Consider the following 18,956-nt stretch of genomic DNA (forward strand, 5'->3'; position numbering starts at 1 on the left):
CTGTATTCAGATTATGAACCGTTTCCACGGTTTTCAGATGTAACTGAATTTTGAAATAGAAATAGTGGGACACTTCCTTTGTCCAAGCCATTCATTATTTGACAAGTCTGCGTCGAATTGATACTGCATCTGCTGGAATTAAGTTTCCTACATGCACCTTTAAGAATAATCAGTTCATACTCACACTTTACAGTATTGTTTTTACATATAAAACGATCTTCACACTGGTTTCAATACTTGAACTTTTATTTGAACACAAGGCTAGGTAACATACTAAATACAAAACGACTAGATTTTAAATTCTGACGTCGCTTCAGTATTTGTGTAAAACTCAATAGCATTTATCGTCCACGCGTCAAAACCTTATTCAGCCGAAATATTAGATCACATTTTAATATATTTGCGTATGTAACTTTAAGAGCTAGCTCTCTAGATGGCCAGAATACAAAAACGTGTACATTGTAATTAAGTACATCAATAAGCGTGCAACTGAGTATAATAGTTTCTTCAAAAACATGTTCGAGATTTCAAACTACTTGTTTCTGGTTTGCAAGATCGAGAGAATGATCCCATAAAAGCTGTCTAGGAATGTAAGTTATTTTTTTTAAATATTTTTATCAATGAAATAAAAAAATGAAAAATTGTACAAAAGCAAGAAAAAATACCTTTCGAGTTTAAAACCTTTGAACCATGGTAACCATTTGTTACACCATAATTAAACAAAGTACAAAAACATTTTCGTGGTTACCATCGGTACACTTTATCATTGTTATAAACAGTTGTTTGTCAACTTACTGTTACATTAACTGAATATTCCCAGTTAAAAATCTGTTAATTATATAGATATATCTTATGTCTCAATTAAACTAGTATTTTCTTGAAACTTACACGATAATACGTCTGTATTTCCTGAGAACAAAGAAATGCATTTTATCCTACTAAGTACAGTATAGCATTTGATTCCTGTCTTGTGAATATGACAACCATAGATTTTCTAAGCTATACATTAGTTTAATAGTGACAATTAAGAACTTAAAAGTAAAGATATTCCGAAAAGTTGTATTTATAATTAAATCAAAATACAACCTTGTTGATAAATATTTCACAGGGTGCTCAGGCTTTCGTTTGGCAGAAACGTTAACACATTTAAAATAAGTTATCTCCAAGTTATTTCAAGAGTTCTTATATTTAAAATACAAGTAAAACATTTGTGTACAATGAATTTTAGTCTCTTTGTAAATGGAAGTAAAATTCAGTTATCTACAAAAAATTCATAGAATACAAGGATTATATGTTCACCTTTCTCTCTACTTTTATATTACTAATAAGTTGCTACTTCTCCACTCTCAGAGAGTAAAAACTGTAGGCTGAGAATTTTAAACTTTGTTTTTAAAATTTCTAAACAATATTTTGATTTTTTGACTAACAGTATACGTTAATAGTAAAATCAGTATAGTATTTCATCCATCAAATACTTGCAGCTAATAGCTAAATTGGAGTACCAGCTGCATAACCCATTCTCCTCCTTTCTGTGTTGGATAAAACTACAATACAAAATCTACTACTACATTCAAACAAATACTAAACATTGAAAGGAATTACATCAAAATTTTACCAATTTAGAAAATCTTCCATTTTAAAAAACTTCCATGAAATCAATTAACTACATAAATAAGAACTAAATATTTACCCAAAAATGAACATAATTTGGTATGCTTTTCTCACCCACTTGTATATAATAAAACTGGATGACTGTAATATCCATAAGCATTGATTAATGCTATGCAAAGTAACTGAAATTGTCACAAAATAATCAAAATCAGTTTCTGCTTGTTACCATTTTGATTACTTCATATATCCAAGTAATCAAAATAGTGTTATTTCTCATTATTATCTCAATTGATTCAAAACTGTTCAGCTAATTATGAAAATAATCAATTAGTTGAATGCAATTAATTAATGGGCTCGTATATTAATCAGTTATAACAAATTTCACTATCTCCCAGCTCTTGTGATCAGACAGAATGCATTGTTAGGTCCCCTTACTGTTAGTAATATTTTTGGCAAAGATACTTAAAATGTGTGTTTACTATACTGTTATGATAAAGAAACTTATTATTCTTATCAGAATATATTTTGGAATGGACAGTTTTAATTAAACTACCTTTAGCTAGAAATGAAAGACAAAATTACTACTCAATATTTTAGTTTTTGAACCTCTATAGAAGGTTTTCAGCTTCTGGCAAAGCCTAGATTTTTGAATATTTTTTTCAACTAGAACTACAGTTCAATCATTTTAAGTGATTTGTATTACTCAAGAATAATACCAAAACCAAATCACAAAAAATATTTCTATCATAGGATAAAAAAATTTAATCTCTTTTTTTGCAAATAAGATGTATTTATATGTTACAACTTTTACTGAAGAATTCCTTCTATTTCAACTAGCTCCTCACAAATATAAATGGAATAATTACATTCACCTTCAGTGTGGATGGATGGTTGATTATTACAAGCGAGACAAAATTTATCTCAGATCTATTATCTTAACAATGCTTGTCCCTAAAATAGCCTCACTTAAACCAAGTAAAGAACAGTTATTTAAGTTGTTTCATTTGGTTTGAACATAAATGTAATGTTCATTCAATAGTATCTGGAGAATTGACTCAGAATCCTGATTAAACAGTAATAAACCATGAATTACTTGAATAAGTGATTGTTTTATGTAGAAAAACATTTACTGATTTCATGAAGAAACAGTTTTGTAAAAAACACAACAAAAACAGCTCCATAACAACATAATGTTTTCCAAAACACTAGCCAAGAAAAGTGAACATCTGACAGAAAACTAACCAGTTTCAAAGTGTGACTAAAAAACAAAGAGACTTGAAATTAGCTAACTAAAGACGCTAATAAGGTAACAAGGTCAAAAAACTGTTACAGTGAACTAAATCCTGAACAGTACAAGTTAAGTACCAGAAAAGGATATTATTTGAGAAAATCGACAACAGACAGAAGCACAGTTTGAATTAGTACATACTCCAAGTATTTTTGACACTATTCACGTGACATACTTACAGAAGTGTAAAAGCAACATAAAGTGATCATCATAACAAACATGTTGCTAATCTTAACACAAATACAACTTTTCATTTTCAAAGTCTTGCAATTCAAAACTATAATCACATACATTTGCACACACTAGATGTTCCAAAGTTCTGTTGAAAATACAAAATATAAACCCATAACATTTGGTACAGCACATTACTTCAGCTCAATACTTGTTACACGATACTGTACAGAAGATTTTACATAAATTCAATACATTAATACATGTATAAACACTGGTGAGCATGTTTAAAAAAAAGTGTATAAAGCCAAAATACAGAACATCATTCAACCTTTAGATTCAAAGTAAAGAACACAGTATACTTACAAAAGGTAGTCAAGCTTACAGCTATATCCAAAAACTCTTACTTTGCTATCACTAAAACAGCGATCCTACATCCCTGTATATCTGACATTGTATGTATCTAACCATATTAGCTCAACAGTTGCAACACTGGAGATATCTAGTGATATAACTAAATAAAGAGTCTAAGGGTCATTTAACACCACTTTTTACACAATTACCTTTGAAATAAGAGATACATTCTTCAACATTTCCAATTTTTAAAATAACTACCAGTATCAACCATTTAATGACATACATGTATAACTAACTTGCGTACTGCTACAATAATATGCAAGGTACCACACTACCAATTTATATAATGTAGATAAAATAATAGCTGATTACACAATTACTGTATAACTTACGTGGGATTTATTAAACGCAATTTGTCACATAACTGGGAGAACAAATACAGAAGTTGTTAACTGAAATTTATTAAAAACATTTTTAATATTACTGCACTACTGAATACCTGAAATAATAATTTTGTATATACAAAGTTAAAAGGACAAAAAATATTAAAACAAATTTCTTGTGCTTTAAACTTCTAGTTTAAAATTTACTTTATTTCTAAATGAAGAAAACTGATTATTGGTATTTTCTAGCAATAATGGAATTTTTAATCTTTATTTACAATCTAATAGTTATTATTTCTCTAAAAAAATGGTTTACTCACAAATGAAATTTGTGTCAGAAAATCAAGAGGTCATATTATATATTTATAATTATACTGAAATGTTATTCTTTTGAACTTTCCATATGATAAAGTAACACCAAATGAAATAAAAAAGCACACTAAAAACTTGGAAACACACACAAACACCAAACAACTAAACATGTTTCTAGTTGCTAAGATAGAATTTTAGAGCAAAATAAGCTGATCACCATCCAAGTAAAATGGTCTCCCAAAGGTTAAAACATGGGACCAAAAATTACACCTACAAGTTTTAATTTTCCAATTAACTCAGGCAACATATTAAATGAAAATGCTCAAATGTAAATTCAGTATTAAATATTTTCTTAAATAATAGTCAAGAAGGTCCCATACCAACAAGTTATATACAGCCTTTAAATATTTAGCTCAAACTATCTGAAAACTAGTTTAAGTTCAGTTTAAAGAAAAACATAGCATATAATATATACCCATTTCACTCAACTCACTGTATACCACCTGATAAAGGACATTCGATACAAAATTTACGAGGATTTTAAAAAAAGCTCACTACCACTACAATTATAATAAATATTCACCTCCATTTCAAGAAACACAGCACCAACAACAGGGACTAGGTAAAGTTAACTTTATCCACACACACACACACATTGTATCTTGGTTAACTAACTTTACAAGATTAAAAAGTTGTCATCATAACAACAGAGCTTTCCCATGGACACTAATACATACATTTATTCCATCCTTTGTGCAAGTACAAAGCCACTACTTTTCCAAATTTTTAAAATTTTAATTTGAAACAGTTCTTTTACCACCAACTGCTGTACTTTTAAGTAAAATGGCTTACTATATAAATACAGGAAAGATAAATAATACAATTTAATGTTAGCATAATTGTTTCTCATTCAACATGTACAAAAGTATAAACAATTGATTACCAACCTGCAGTTTAACTGGCCTTGTTCCCTTAAGAAAGTTAATACCATACTTACTGATTAAACTACTGGTAAGAATAGTCCAAAAATATAATTAATTTAAATAAAAAGATACAAACATGTAGTTCGTGTATATAAAAAGTAGGTAAATTATAAACAGCTGAAGAAGTACATGCATTCCTATTAAACACACAAGCACGCAACACAGTTTTTAGAGTAAAGATGCATTTCCTCAATTCTAATATAAAAAAAAGTTATCAATCAATAATAACAATTCTAATAACCACAAACTAAATGAAAATCACACATTGTTCATTCCTTATCATTAACATCTATTCAAAATGCAAGAAACTCTACTCTTGTTGTTCATTCTGAGCAACACAACATGACCTGTTCCTCAACATACTAAGTAAACAAGATATTCACACTAATTAATTGGTAAATTTCAAAGTTACATAACCAATTTTTTAATACAAACTTGAAACATGGAATTTGATGGGATGACACTTTCTAACATTACGTTAATTTTTGCAAATGTACTTAGAATAAATTGAAAAAGAATTTACAAATGAGATAAATTATGACAATACTTCCAATGTTGAGTATTCATAGTTAATGCAAAATGAAATAGAAATACCAAGGTAACAACAGCCATCAAATTGAGAAACAAAAGATGGGCTTATACTGTTATTCATGTAAACAAAATAACTATCTATACTTCCAGAATATATCTTTATTAGCTCAGTATGTTCCTACTACAGATTGATCAGGAAATACTTATAATCTACAAGTTTGATACTCAAGTTCAAACTAAATTTAGTTACCTTAATAAGCAGATTTTTAGGTTACTTACATCTCCTGACTAGGCTGTAATAGCAGAACAGTGGGCTAATAAAGAAACATTCTAGTGATATAGGTCATCATTTTATTTACAGAAATATGTCTAGTAATAAATCTGTTAAATGTTAAGAATAATGGACTTGTATTTCAATATGGAATAATGTTCCACCCATTCATAAAAAATAAAACAGCAGTATAATCCAGAACCTTTGTCTTTTAATCATAAAAGTGCAAACTAATTTTGTCTATATTTGTTTAGTTTTGATAAACTAACAAATATATCCTGCATAGATAGAAAACTTCATTACCTTAGAATATAAATTATCCACTATTTATATCGATATTTTTTGACACAGTCATTACCAAGATCAACTACAACAACATTGTATTGGTCATCCACTGCTAACCCTGCTGGTCTCTTTAATTTAGCATCAGCACTGTCAATACAAAATAAAAGTTGGCCTGAGATGAAGTTAAACACCTGAATGTAGTGTTTATTCTTATCTGAACGGGAGGCAAGTATGTATCCTTTCTTGTCATAAGTAATGCCTCCAAAATGACCTCGATTTCTTCCTTCTGGATAAATCTCTCTAAGGAATTCTCCACCAGGACTGAAAACTTGAATGTGCGAGTCAGCAATCAAGATCTCATCCTGAGGACCTGTTGCAATAAGACTGACATATTTTGAATGACGAATTCCTTTCCGCTTGAGTTCAATTCTGCGTAAAAGTTTCCCAGATGGATCTAAAACAAAGACGCATTTCAGCCTATTGTCCACAATTAAAATTTCACCTTTACTATTTACTACTAAGCTAAGTGGTTCAACAAAGTCAGAATGGGTGAACTGGCTGATCAACATACCATCAAAGTTTAGCTCTGTGGCATATCTTGTTCTCCAATTGATGACTAGTAGGGAGTCACTGGGTGTTACAGCAATGCCTGTTCCTCCTCGCTCCTCCAGACCATCTCCATGAAAATGTTGGATAAATTCTAGAGATGATCCAAGGACCTTGATACGACTATTTCCTGTATCAAGAACAAATACACGACCCGTCTTGTTAATGGCAACTGCTGCAGCCTGCAAAAAATTTTCATCTCCTGCTCCTGCAGATCCAAAGCAAATAATAGGATTGATGTGCTCAGAAGATGTAAACTGGTAGGGACTGTCTTTAATTGGTCTACCAAAGATGCTTATGTAAAGTTTATAAATACCAGGAAGATCAGGAGTGTATTTTATACTATATGTACCATCATTTTGGTCTAAAAGCTGAACTTCTACTTCATCCCCATTTTCATAACGAAGCTCAACAACAACAGGGTCACCACCAACTGTCTGCAAACTGCCATGGTAATCAACAGTTCTAAGCAAAGATGAAGAATGAAGGTGAGCAGAGGTATCATGTACATCTGCAGTACAGAGAGTTGGAAATGTTTTACTAGTTCTAACCCTCCCAAAAACATTCAAGGCTGCTTCAATATCAGAAATTGCAGAGTTATGCAAGTGTTCATATTTAATAAAAGCATTTTCCCTTGGTTCCATAACATTTTTTACAGCATCAATTTTTTCATTTAAATCACTTATTTTCTTAGTGATATTTCTGACTTCCACTTGATGCTGAAGGCCTTGACATTCTTCTTCCACTTTGGATTTCTCTCCTTGAATCATGGCAAGTTGTTCCAGTAGTACTTTCTTTTTTTCATCTCGAATTTTTTTTACCATCCCCAATACCTCCTGTCTCCTTTTTTCTACAATATTAATGACTTCTTGGAAAGTCCTGTTGATAAGCTCAAAAGTATGATCTACATTCTGATCTAGTTTACCCACTTCACTATGCACATTCTCAGCTGCTGCATTCAGTTTCCCTATGCAAAGATTGGCTTTGTACAATAAAATTTCTGACATTCTTTTGATTGCTATAGAGAAGGGTATCACAGTGTGGCTGTAGCTTCCATTTCCATTATCATGAGTTCCTTCAGTACAAGCTGAACAAAACACACAGTCACAGCTTTCACAAAACAAAAGCTCCTGAGTAGTGTGTGTCGAGCACCTTGGGACGACTTCTCTTCGTTGTCTGGACATTAGGTCAAGAAGCTGGTTAACCAGGAAACTTGGTGGGAGAGCACTAATACCCCCACGAGGAAGTGGGATTGTTTCACGACAAATGGGGCAACGAAATGAGCCAGCATCTCGCACACCAGTAGCCGCAACAATTCTCTCCAGACAGCTTCTACAGACAGAATGGGAACAAGATAATAACTTAGGGATGTGTTCCTGGCTATCATATGTGCACAAACAGGTGCTACAAGTGAGAAAATGTTCACTAAAATCTTCGTAGTTGATTGAGACAGTTTCTACCAAGGTAGATGGTGTCATCATCTTCCTACCTAACTGGGACCTAAAAAATTTAAAAACATTTTTAGAAATCTTACTTTCAATAAAAATATAACTCAAAACTATGTATACATAGAGTCAGTCCACTGGATCAAGCCCACATTAGATTTAATGTGTGCTAAAATAGATTATATTTTTAATAAATACTTTAAATACATTGTAAGCATACACAAATAATTTCATTAAAATATTTTTACTCAAGATCTGTTGTGTGAATTCAGTCTGAGTGCAATATACTTCTGTGTTAAGACAAAAATTACTTTTATCTCAGTTTCGTATTTCATTTCAATAACTTCTAGAGCCTCCAAAATGAATATTTTTTTTGTTTTGCTTTCAGTAAAATTATGTATTATATTATATATTATATTTCCTCTACCCTAACAATAACTGTAGGAAATTCAACAATGTAGGATAAAATGAAAAGTAGAAAATACAAAATCTATTTAACAGAGCAGAGCAGCTTTGTGTAAATAAGTATAGAATTAGCAACATACATAGTAAAGTTATAATCATGCTACACACAATAACCTCGTGATGTATACATGCTGTTAGAAGTTTTTATTTAACCTTTTTTCATTTTTCTTATCTAACCTTAAAGATTTCTAATATCTGCATTTATGTAACTTTATTAACAATAAATATATACATAAAAAACAATAAGTTCAGTACTTTTGTTGGCTCTCACTTCAAGTTTTCCCCTCAAAGATTTAACAAAACATGAAGATGCACAAAAATTACAATGTCTTAAAACTATTTTAACTGGTTAGGCTATAAGTAGGTTAAAATAATTCCATTAGCTGTTTGAGATGATCTTTGTGATAATAAACAATGAAATTCTATGCCAAATAATTAAAAACATATCAATAAAATAATCTAGCCTTATAGAAAATTCAATAAGTTAATATTTTCTCTTTCTCTTCATTATAACTAATCCAACAGCAAGCAAAGGGCAGAAAGAATTATTGACAATTTCTGAAAGATAGGATGCGATTCTCTGGTGTCTATTTCACTAAGACAAACAGATTGGAGTCTATAAATTTACACTTTCCCTGAGCTACAAGTATTTAATTTGTACCAAGCTCTTTATTAAAATATTTTCTTTTGAAACTAAAAAAATTAAAACATACTCAAAAGTTGAATTGTAAACTATGTTTTGATGCCATTTTTATTGACACATTGATAATAAAGTTATATAATTACATTATGAATATATCTGTGTACAAGGCCATGGCATGTGCACTTTAATCCCACCAATATTAAAATATCCCACAAACAATTAAAATGGTTTTCATGCAATTTCTTGAAATAACTTGTTTTAGAATCACAAAAATATCCACTGTATACCTGCTGTATATTTACACACAGTTCAATTTAATTAAATATTTAAAAACATACTAATAGAAAAGCAGTTTTATACTCGGATACATACAGATTATAGGAATATGATGATTAATTTTAAAGCCTGACATCATAAGTTTAACTGATCTTTAAAACCAAAAGTCAGAAACTACTTGCCAATGTAACTTAGTTTTACTCTTATTAATTAAAACTAATCTAATAATGTATCTCTGGGTCAACTAGCTCACATACACTATTCTACCTCTGGGAGGCACATATATGGTATTTCTTCAACACTTGCAAATTTTAGGTATGATGCATTGTTGTACAAGGAATCCAAAGATGTTTATCAACCCAAAAACTGAAGGAAATACAATGATTCTGCTTTTTGGTAGATGTAGAAATTTTTCACCAGAGGTCATATCTACAAAGATATTTGGAAACCAGTGAAAACTCTTAAGAAACTAAGTACAACTAGTTGAATGTAGAAGTTATAAGCTATAATGCACAACAATGAAAATGATGGTGATAAAGAAGGTAAAGGCTGTGGATTATCAAGAGAAGAACTGTAGTATGCAGGGTGTAAAGAAGAAAATAGACTTCAAACTCCAGTGCAAAACAATGAAACTGATGGTGATGAAAAAGAATGCTAACAAATTTGTTTATATTGTGAACTCATGAGTCAAAGAGTTAAAACTCGAGTTGAGTAGCCAACTTTGTGACGATAAACACTATATTCATAGGAAACTACTACTCAAATCTAGCCCTACAAATTCCAATGTTTTATTCCAACTTTTCCAGGTGTTGTATATATCTTACTTTGTTACCAAAAATTACAACTAACCCAGCAGACTCAAAGTCTCTGTTAAAACAAAGCATCTAATACTTACTCTACCGTCTTTCACTGACACAAACAAAAACACTATAAACCAGATAATGAAAGTATCAATTATACTATATACATTGAGAAACTGAAGAATTTAATAACCCATTTATGAAAACAGGATGATATTGCAAAACCTGCTACCCAACCAAATAGTTCCACATACCATATGTCACTATGAAATCATTATTTAATTCCTGTAGTACATATTGGTGTACAGAAGACCTGCTAACACTTGAAATAAATGACCTTATAATTCCAAACTGTTTTTCTTTACATGGACACTCAATGCTTTGCTTTACAGTAAAAGTTCTTAACCGATGGTCCATGGAATGGCTTCAGGGAAAAAATTGATTTTTCCTCCATTATTTTGTGTGCATTGGGGAAAGGGGGAAGCACAGCATTGGGTCCATAACTCAAAAAGGCTAAACACTGCTTTACAGCTTTTTCAAGAGCATTCTATTAAAATACAAACCATAAATGACAGTACAAAGTTTAAAATAGTTCAAATAATAAATTCTAATTAAGTCTATCCTATAGATTGGCATGTTAAGTAGTAAAGCTTTTGAATAAAAATAACAATTTGGTGTTATAAAGTTGTTTATTTCTAGTATTAACTGTAAAATCACTATTTAGTGCTACTGTTTTTCCAAACATTTTAGATACATGTTCAAAATAGAAAAGTAAAAAAAAAAAGAAATCAAATTTATTATTAGTAACTAAAGCATTAGATGTAACATTTCTGTTGTAACACAGCAATATAATAAGTCTATAACATTTTCCATCAAATAGAACATTTATGATATACCTAGAAGTTCATTACAACAATCTTGCCTCATGCATTACTTTGAAAATTATGTTCAGCTTCAAATGTGAAGTTCAAAACTTGAAATATTTGTTTGAAATTTTGCATATTATTTCACATAGGTATAGTATTAAGTATGCTCCTTGATTTTTATTTATAGAAGAAAATTTTTCCTTTTGCTCATATTACTCACAAAATATTAACAAAGGTTTATTTCATTTTAATTTAATGCCAATTCACCTAAAATGTCTTACTGAATTAGAAAACTGAAAGTTAAACAAATATAACTCCAGTGTAGAATGTTTAGCTAAAGCAAAGACCAGCAAGATAATTTCTTGTGTCTTATGTTCATTACCAATGAGGGCCAATATACTTCATATAAGAAATGTATATGATGAAGATTTTTGCTAGAGCTATAAACATATTTATTTATATACACTATATAGTATTTGCTTACAGTACCTAACAGTATTGTCTTTTATATCATTAACGTTTCATAAGTATACATTTTATTTTAATGATGTTATTATACTTTTATTTCAATTCACAATGAATACATACATGTGAAGTTAACTTGAATAAAAACCGATATGTTAAAGTTAATAAGGACGATAATGAACATATATTCCACACATTTGTGACAATGCAGACTTAACCATTATAATTATGAAATATAATTTGAAATTGTTTATATGTACCTATTTCAATATTTCCACATTCAAGAACACCATATAATAAATAATTTATAAATGCATAACGTAAAGTCTAATGTAAATAATGAATCATTTAGTGTAATTATTACTAATATTACTACAAACAGCCAATGTAAAAAAGAAACGGTAGACTACTTAAGACCTATGTACCAGTAGGCTGTAGTGCTGTACTGTGTAACATTAGTCCTACACAGCTAAATAAGTAAAATAATGCAAGTCTTTCAATCTCGCAAAAAAGAAAAGCAGACAAAAATACCTAATTACAAAATAATAAAATACATATAAAATTCATATTTATAATACAAATAAATCGTTTTTAATAAAACTTACTGAATAGCGTATCGCAAATGTTCCATCCTTTGTTCTTAGTTAACCAAACACAAAACAATGGGGCTAAGGTTCAAAAAATAACATTCTTCCAGATTAGTTATTTAAACCACAAACTGTGCTTGCTAAACTATACATTCGTCAGTCTTAACCAATTTACAAACTTCTTGGTATTTTCTTTTTAGCTTCAATTACAGAAATTCAATGAAACTGAATTAAGTAATATACTTCTAATACCATGTTGCCGAACAAAATAAGTTTACAAAAGGCACTCTGGCGAAATGCAGACGACTGAATTGGTTACCAACGCAACACCGACTTCGCTTTCACTTCACTGCATTGAACAAGGGACCGTATAGTATATTCTTCATTGTTATAATCGAATATTTTATTGTTCTAGAACTGGCAGGGACATGCTATATACTTTTGACAAATATATATCGACACACCACAATTATAGGTTTTCTCTAACTGTTTTTAGCATTAAATAAACACGTTAATTGCTACGGGCTTAAAACCAAATTCGACAATTTTTAAATTATTTAACACTGGATATATGAAAAGACAATCGATATGAAGTTTATCTAATTGTAGCAGGTAGAGGACAATTTATAACCGAATAGGATAGCTCGACATAATGGTGAAATACTTATGGAACTTATAAACTATAGAATAATTTATATTCGTATTGTACTTACTCTTCTTAACACAAATCTTGTTCACTGGTCATTGGCAAGTCATTGAAAGAACCTACAGCATGTCGTCATAAGCGTTTTATAGTTGAGCAAATCTCATGCTGTAGGTTCTTCATGTCGTTCTAATGTGCATTACAAACATAAAATTTAAGACGCAAGACCCAATTGTCAATACATACACGTGATTAAAGATAAAAAACCCAACTCCTGTGCAAACATATACTATGATACAAAATCCTGTCGTCAGTATAAACATACACTTTAAGGTACAAAATACAGTCGTTAGTGTCAAACTTTTATGCTTAGTACCAATTTCTTGAATATTATCTCAAAACCAGCGAAATTTTTAAATTTCAAGCGCTCCTCAAAGTATCACATTCTCGTTGTACTGTGTGCAGTTCAATCTAAACTATACGCATGCGCAAACATAGGTGCAGCTGACGACTCCCTCTCAAAAAATAGTTCTCATTTTTAGGTGTCATTTACTGTTTATAAAAAAAAAACAAATGAAAATAATTTAAAATTTAAATATGTTTAGCTCTGAATACACGACTGGTTTTAAGAATTCAAATCTACTGTTTTGAAATTACTTTTTTGAAGTGGAAAAAGAACTCTGGAACTTTATTAGCATAATTATTATTCTGAGCAGGATTAATAACGTATGTAGCGTGTAGATTGTATTGTACTGATAAGCTGGTGCTCCGGATACATTTTTCCAATATATGTGGGGTTTTTTTTAGTGTTATGCCACTTTCACTGCCATTTCGTCACCTTTTTGACCATATACACAGAGAAATATATGAATATATATATTTTTACAACTGTAGCAATATATCAGTGAATTTGCCTTCTGTAAGAAAACTCCGCAAACATAAGACTACCAATGAAGAAAATAGTAGTGTTCATTGGTCTTTGTAGCTCATTAGTTACAAGGAAAAAGTTTTAAACCGCACTTCTATAAAAACAAAAAACGTGTACCTCAGATTAAAATAAGTTATAATTACAAAATAATAGTGCATATTTCGCTACAGAGTCAGAACCACCAACTAACGTAAAACATTATACGTCTAGTTTGGTTAGCTGTAAGGTTTGGAGGATTGAAAGATCCAGGATTTGACACATGATGCTGACCATGCTCAATACATTCAGCTATAAGTGCATTACAACTGCTAATTAAAATCCTTGTGACGCCAGGTTTCTGACTGCCATCGTTCTAGTCAACAGGAGTCTCTAAACTGGTCGTTTGGTCAATATACACGTGTTGCTCAAGTTAAAAATTCCAATTTCATTCAAATACCGACAGAAACTTTACCTCAGTGAATTACACTATGTAACAAAATTTTTACTTTTTCTTGTTCCTGGGCAGAAAGTGTTATTTCCTAATTGCTTATGGCTAAAGTAAATGGAAAATACCTATTTTTCTCTTCAAACTTTGCTTTTGTGACCTGGGTAATGAAATTTTCAAATTTACCTATTTTCCAAAACATTCCAGGTAGGCTCAGTGCTGAGTAGCTGATATAGAATTTTCTCTAACTTACAAGAACTTTCTAGAATGTTGTAGAACTTACGAGAATTTTCTAGAAATTTCCATAGTAATAGCTATGTAGAGTGGCTCACTACTTTAGTTTAGTTCTAGCTGCCTAAGTGAACACATAGACCTATCTCATTTTATCAAAGATGACATCAAGAAGCTGCAAGCATTCTCCAGATGTATTCTGCTATATTTGTGGCCAATTCATCAAGACAAGAGCGAAAAAGTACTCTGTGACAGCATCTGCTAAAATGTGTGAAACCTACAAGGCATATTTCGGTATGTCTGTCAGGGATTAAGACAATCCCTGGACACCTCATGTTACCTGCGAGCACTGCAGAAAAGCTCTAGAAGGTAAGACAGACAATTTTTGCTTGCTTGAATAGTAAGTTTTTATATTATACAAATTTTAGACCTTTTAAAATTTAAATATATTTCTTTTAATTTCCAATAGTATATAAAAATATAAAAATATTTTGCATGAACCTCTTACACATTAGGTGTGGATGAAATAAATTTGTTCTTCATAATAATTTTATTTTCCTCTTTTGCAGGATGGTACAGAGGGGAAAAAGAGAACCATGAAGTTCACTATTCCAAGAATTTAGAGTTAAACCATTGACCACTTAAGCAATTGCTACTTCTGCATGGTGGACCCTTCCAAACATTGGGCTGGCAAGAATGCATCTGCTATCATGTATCTGAATCTTCCATCATCCATCACCCAAGTGCCACACTGCCCTGAGCTCCCTGTACTCACTCCACCAGAGAGAAAGCAGCCATTCTCAGAAGAGAGCAGAAAATCAGAAGAGAAGGTAGCCGTCGAAGATCTAGATTACAATTTCAGAGGTGCAGCTAGTGAGAGAAACCCATACTACCCCAACCAAAAAGACCTCAATGACTTGATCAGAGACCTTGGTCTAACAAAGTCAAATGCCGAGCTTTTAACATCTAGGCTCAAGGAGTGGGATTTGTTAGATGAAAGTGTACAAGTCACAAGTCAGAGGAAGCGTCACCGACATTTTTCAAGCTTCTTCACTCATCAAGATGGGCTCTGCTTCTGCCACAATGTATCCGGTCTGTGCGAGGCAATTGGAATTGGCTGTAACCCGAACGAGTGGCGCCTCTTCACTGATAGATCAAGGCTCAAAACTGTGCTGCTCCATAACAGGAATAAATATCCGTCTCTTCCCCTGGATCATTCGGTGCACTTCAAAGAGGAATACAGCAGCATCAAGATCTTGCTAGAAGCCTTGAAGTATGACGTGTATGGCTGGGAGGTTATCGGAGACTTCAAAATGGTGACATTCCTGATGGGTCTCCAAGGAGGCTTTAACAAGTTTCCCTGTTATCTTTGCCTTTGAGACAACAGGGACACCACAGAGCACTACAATAGAAAGCACTGACCACAACGGATCGAGTTCTCTGTGGGGAGGCACAATGTCAAGTATGAGCCACTAGTGGAACTCCAGAAGGTGTCCCCACCATTGCATATAAAATGGGTATTATATAACAATTTGTCACAGCTCTTGATAAGGAGTCTGCAGCCTTCAAGTACCTTCGAGACTTCTTCCGTAAGCTGTCTGAAGCAAAGGTCAAAGCTGGTGTCTTCGTTGGACCACAAATAAAGACCCTGGAGTGCACAGAATTCCAAGAAGCTCAGTAGGAAGGGGAAAAAAAAGCTTGAGGCAGCTTTATCGCAGTGGTTTAGGGCTTCTTGGGCAATTACAAGACCGAAAATTATGTAGAACTGGTTGAGGCTCTGGTGAAGAACTACGGCAAAATGGGCCGCATGATGTCCCTGAGAGTCCATATCTTTGACGCTCATCTTGATATATTCAAGGAGAACATGGGAGCATCCTCAGAGGAGCAAGGCGAGCGCTTCCACCAAGATATACTGAACTTTGAACGCCGCTACCAAGGAGCGTATAACGAAAAACATGATGGGAGACTATATTTGGGGGTTGATACATGAAAGTGGTTTACATTACAGTCGCAAATCTCGAAAAACTACTAACTTTTAAACATTTTTGTATAACTTTAGTATAAATACATGTAAATCTTGATTCATATGTTGTTTTATTTAGACCTTATGTAAATGAAAATGTGCGAGTTTGCCCATTTTTACAGAGAAAATAGATTAATTTCTAAATTTCATTATCCAGGTCACAAAAGCAAAGTTTGAAGGGAATAATGGCCATTTTATGTACTTTTACAGCATAAGCAATTAAGAAATAACACATACTATCCAGGAACAAAATTTGTGTTACATAATGTTATCGTTCAAACGCCTGTAGATTGCAACTTTTAAAAAATATATCATCTATGTCATTACCAAAAAAGACAAACATATCAAATCACTAATAATTATATATATATATATATATATATATATACACACACACACACACACACACACACACATTACTGTTATAAATTTTTAGTCCTTCATTCACTGAATCTGGAGACTAGGCCTTTCTCTAATGTGCTTGATTTAACTTATCACAGGAAAAAAAATTGTTCAAAACATCCAAAACACGCTGAGCCAAAACATGTTTTATAGTCTCTGTAAAACCAGAAGGATGTTATATACCATAATGTACAAAAACTGTTATGATTGATCATTGGAATGTTTCCATATATATATAATCTATTTAGCTGATGGTTGGAAACGTTTTTGGCTTACATCCTCGAGTATAGTTATATTACGGATTAATAACCATCCTACAGTTATGTCTAGAGAACCGAGTAAATGATATCGATGTATTTGGGTAGCACTTCAAGACATTAAGGTTGGACAAACAAACAGAATCAAGTGTAATGAAGCTTACAAACGCCCACACAACTACAATGGTTTTCCAACTACTTAAGAAGAGTACAATATTAAAACGGTCTCAGTGCATATACCTGTGGGCCACGTGCACTTTCGAATTCGAAACACAGTAACTCGAAATACAAAATCGAACATCTTGGACATGATGGTTATTTTGAATATCATGGAGTGTTATTCGTATTTAGTCCGAGATCATAAAACAGTGATTTTGTTCGTTCCAAATTTGAAAAAGAAAAAGAAAACACTTCTCAAACAACCAGATACACACAGACACATTAATTTTATTAGTACAAAAGCCCATCAAGAATGACGGGAAACCAAAACCTACCAAATTTGTATCCTCCAAGATGTATCTGCAATTTTGCAACCCGTAAACAAGTATAAAAGTATAAAGTGATTTCTAGCTTCAGGAAACCAAAGCCTATCGTCAGTAATATCTTCTTTACCTAAATATCGTCTGTTCCCAGCATCGGCCCTTGTCCAGGCATTCATTTCAGTTATTTTCTAAATCACATCAGTTACAATAGTTCTCTTAAGACCGTATTTCTTGTAAGAACTCGATCACTGTTCAAAAACTTTTCATAATAAACAGCAAATTAATTTCATTCAGTGCTAAATAACTTTTGGTATAAAATTCCTTCCCTGACACGTTTATACGACAAAATAGTCCCAAAATTTAGGAGCTATGTACGCCTAACGTTAGAGATTGAATTCAACTAAAATGGGCGGACAATGAAAAAAAAATTACTACAGAAGAAAAAGTGGAATTGGTGGACTCGTGTGGCTCAAGAAATTCGGAGAAATCGAGCGTAAACGACTGACTAATTAACCGACCGATGTTTGGCTTTCATGATTATGATTTTAATTAATCATAAGATTAAAATAATTCCAAAATGAACGTGACAAAGGTTCTATTACCATTTTTCCCCATTGTATCATACTATAAAATCACAATAACAATAATTAATTTCAAAACACTTCAAGTGTGATTAAAATAAATTAACTTGATGTTTTGTTCACACAAGTCACTTCCCAAGAGGCCTTTCAGGAAGCTCCATACCTACAATGCTATTTTAACAAGCTTCTGATTTTATTCCGAAATGGATAATTTAAGAGGAATGTACAAAAGAAAATCTGCAATTTATATAATTTTATAATGAAGTTTAGGCCTACTGGTTTATCATGATATGCCAGCTTTCGACGGGTAGGTCGTAACTTTTGAATAGATTTATTTCGTGACAAAAGTCACGCAAAGTTAATTTATTTTTTAATTTGCAATTTGTGCTGTTTTTAATGAAATTTGCAAGCCTAGTTGTCGCCAATAACTTGCCAGTTTTTAGTGGTTAAGTTTAAAATCCCTATACTCCATATATAAATAAGTTTCAGATGAACATTTTTCTCTCTCAAAAGTTCAGCCCAGGCGATTAGTCCTGGTATTTATCTAAATATCCGTTGCGCAATAAAATTGTAAGAAACAAAAGGCAGATTTCAAATGCTATATTTGCACTCTAATTTATTATGAGCAACTTAAGAAACA

At 31.9% G+C, this 18,956-nt stretch overlaps 1 protein-coding gene across 9 annotated transcripts in view; it reads right to left on the reverse strand.

The window, feature by feature from the left end:
- Window positions 1-228: 228 nt before the first annotated feature.
- Window positions 229-18,956, reverse strand: part of LOC143252563 (tripartite motif-containing protein 2-like) — a 52,892-nt gene continuing 34,164 nt past the window's right edge. For 6 of the 9 annotated variants that reach the window (XM_076504942.1, XM_076504907.1, XM_076504932.1 and 3 more), the window contains one exon: window positions 229-8,298. In XM_076504942.1, coding sequence (XP_076361057.1) covers window positions 6,231-8,279 — 2,049 coding nt within the window. In that variant the 5' untranslated portion in view covers window positions 8,280-8,298 and the 3' untranslated portion in view covers window positions 229-6,230. Of the gene's footprint in view, window positions 8,299-9,691; window positions 10,057-12,363; window positions 12,627-13,058; window positions 13,423-18,956 lie in introns of those variants that run through there. The other 3 variants (XM_076504958.1, XM_076504902.1, XR_013029057.1) reach the window with 3 other exon arrangements.

This window comes from Tachypleus tridentatus, chromosome 1, assembly GCF_004210375.1.
Source record: "Tachypleus tridentatus isolate NWPU-2018 chromosome 1, ASM421037v1, whole genome shotgun sequence".
NCBI lineage: Eukaryota > Metazoa > Arthropoda > Merostomata > Xiphosura > Limulidae > Tachypleus > Tachypleus tridentatus.